This window comes from Tupaia chinensis, unplaced genomic scaffold (assembly GCF_000334495.1).
Source record: "Tupaia chinensis unplaced genomic scaffold, TupChi_1.0 Scaffold000094_1, whole genome shotgun sequence".
Classification (NCBI taxonomy): domain Eukaryota; kingdom Metazoa; phylum Chordata; class Mammalia; order Scandentia; family Tupaiidae; genus Tupaia; species Tupaia belangeri.
In genome coordinates, this window is record NW_006159556.1 from 6,372,584 (window position 1) to 6,375,277 (window position 2,694).

The 2,694-nt window shown below is 55.0% G+C and overlaps 1 protein-coding gene across 1 annotated transcript in view; it reads left to right on the forward strand.

Annotated features, from left to right (window-relative positions):
• NKX6-1 (NK6 homeobox 1) overlaps nucleotides 1-2,694 on the forward strand; it is a 5,374-nt gene that overhangs the window by 1,248 nt on the left and 1,432 nt on the right. The window contains exons 2-3 of the mRNA XM_006143296.2: nucleotides 2-124; nucleotides 1,775-1,947. Coding sequence (XP_006143358.1) covers nucleotides 2-124; nucleotides 1,775-1,947 — 296 coding nt within the window. The remainder of the gene's footprint in view (nucleotide 1; nucleotides 125-1,774; nucleotides 1,948-2,694) is intronic.

The following is a 2,694-nucleotide window of genomic DNA, read 5'->3' on the forward strand; positions in this document are numbered from 1 at the left end:
GCCGTGGCCGCCGTGGGCCGGTACCCCAAGCCGCTGGCCGAGCTGCCCGGCCGGACGCCCATCTTCTGGCCCGGGGTGATGCAGAGCCCGCCCTGGAGGGACGCGCGCCTCGCCTGCACCCCTCGTAAGTACGCCCCTGCCCGGGTGCTCACTGCTGCCTGTTCTCACTCTCGGGGCCGGGCCCCTGGTGTACATGCCTGTCGGTGGCCCTCTAGCCAGCCCTCGCAGTTGGGCAGCGCCGGAACGGCCAGATTTAGGCTGGGCCAGGACGTCCAGCGAGGAATTCTCGCTTTCCCTAAGCTCCCGTAGCTGCGTCCGACTGCTCGCCTGTCCCCGCGTCTTGTGCACGCTCGGCTGAGCCAGTGTGCGTGTGTCCGTGTGGAGCACAACGCCCGGGCGGGACGTGTGTCTTCTCTGGAACGGGCCTGGGCCGCAGGACCTGCCTGGGCTGCAGAGATGGAGAGAGAAGAGAGGCCACTGCGCGCCTGCCCGAGCCCATGCTATTCCGAATTGTGTCTGCGGGCCAGGGTGCCAATGCACCCTCGCCGGCCTGAACAGCTGCCTCTCTGCCAACTCGCGAGGCTGGCAGCCGGGAGCCCACCACCGTCAGGAGCGGAGCATGTGTATTTGCATGCAGGTCTCCGCCCCGGCCCCCACCTCCCCTCTTCGCCCTTGCCCCGAAGTACTCTCGATCTGGTGGAGGCAGGCGGCCGGCGAAGGGCGAAGGAGAGTGAGCGCGGAGGTGCTTTGGGCCGCTGCCCACTGCTGGGCCTGCGCTTTCCCACTCGCCTCGACCCCTGGGGGCCAGGACATGTTGGGGGAACATCGTGGAACGCAACATCCTATCTCAACTCAAGAAAGTGCAGGGAAAAGAGCGAGGCGAAGGGACAAGGACCGGGTAAATGTAACATCCCGCCCAGACCCTGCTTGAGGCAAACTCAGTTGTCTCCAAGATGCTCCCTAGCCATTGCGTAGCAGATATGCATCGCCTAGTGCCCAGGAGGTGCCCAGCCATCCAGGTGGGGTGCAGGTCCAGCTCGGGGCTCTGCTTTTTGCTAATGAGCGAGTCCCCTAAGTTTCTCTAAGTTGCTGGACCTCCCTCGTGCGGCAGAACGGCAAGAACTGCAGGAAGTTGCGGGAGCTGGGTGGAGACTCCCTTGGACAGCGCAGGGACCACCGGCTGCAGGGGCTGCTGGGGGTGTCAGCGAGGCGCTATTGTATCAGTTTGGATAGCCGTGTAGGGCAGCCAACAAAGGCGGCGCCCCCTCCCCCTCCCCTTCGGCCTCAGCGCCGTTAGACTTGGGGACGATTTGGCGCTCTGGTGTGTAAAAACAAGGAGCCCTTTGTTGCGCGTACCAGGTTAGGGAAGCATTCAAGGAAAAAGCCCCCCAAAACAAAACAACTAGTTGTCCTGGTGGAAAAACTCCAGGGCCTAGCAAGCAGCACCAGACTAGGAGGCGAGTGTTCCCTTTCCGGCACTCCTTAAAAGCCGCAATTTTCAGCTTTGGTCAACTTGATCAACAGGCTCCCTAGCCATTGGACACCCAGGTTAGCAAGAGGTATTAACTGCCACCCCGCTTTGGGAAAAAAAAAAACAGGTGGGCGCAACACCGCCCGCCCGGCAGACTGCGGCTGGGCCTGCAAACGCCCCAGAGACTAATCCTTCTTTTCTCACCAAAACATTTATTTTCTCTCCGCGCCCCTCCTCCCCCAGTGGAGCCGCTGGTAACAAATTGTTTTCCCCCCTTTCCTCGTTCTTTATCGGTTCTCACAGATCAAGGATCCATTTTGTTAGACAAAGACGGGAAGAGGAAACACACGAGACCCACGTTTTCTGGCCAGCAGATTTTCGCCCTGGAAAAGACTTTCGAACAAACGAAGTATTTGGCAGGGCCCGAGAGGGCTCGCTTGGCCTATTCGTTGGGGATGACAGAAAGTCAGGTCAAGGTGAGTGGACCTTGCAGACCTCGTGGGGATATGCTCAGGGGCTGTGAATGGGGGCACTCATACATGGGACACACCACACACACACACACACACACACACACACACACACGGAGTCATGGGGGAGATTCCAAGGAGCCAGGGGAGAAGTTGAGAGTAACAGAGGGGGTTGGCCCTTACAAAAGCACTGGAGTCTTGCTGGTGGGCAAACTGTTGATGAACAAAAGGTATCAAGCCCCCGCCTTTGAAATTAGGTTAATCTAGATAGCAGCATGTGCTAGGGGAACACTTCCCATTCTTAGAGATTAAAAGCATTACTGAAATACTAGCCCAGAGAATAGATCCGGGCCAGTTAGATAGCTTCTGTTTACTCTGGTTGTAAAGATCTTCAAGCCTTTGTCAATTTAGGCTCCACTAGTTATATAATTTCATAATGTTTACAGATCAGCATTATAGTGCTACTGTATTAACTTACACGTTTTAAAAGAATAAATCTACCAGATCTAACCACTTACTATGGATGAACCTGCTGTTAGCTTAGTTGAAAGCAATCACTTTGGGATAGTAATTTTTCAAATGAGTTGACAAGACTATTACTGTATTTATAGGATTGAATTCTGTTCAAAACTGATCTACAGTTCTAAGAGACTGTACTGTTTGTGATAAAATTTATAATTAAAATGTCTCTTTGCTTATAGTTGACCTGTATAGTACAATATATTTCCAGAGAACCAAATACTAGAAATCTTT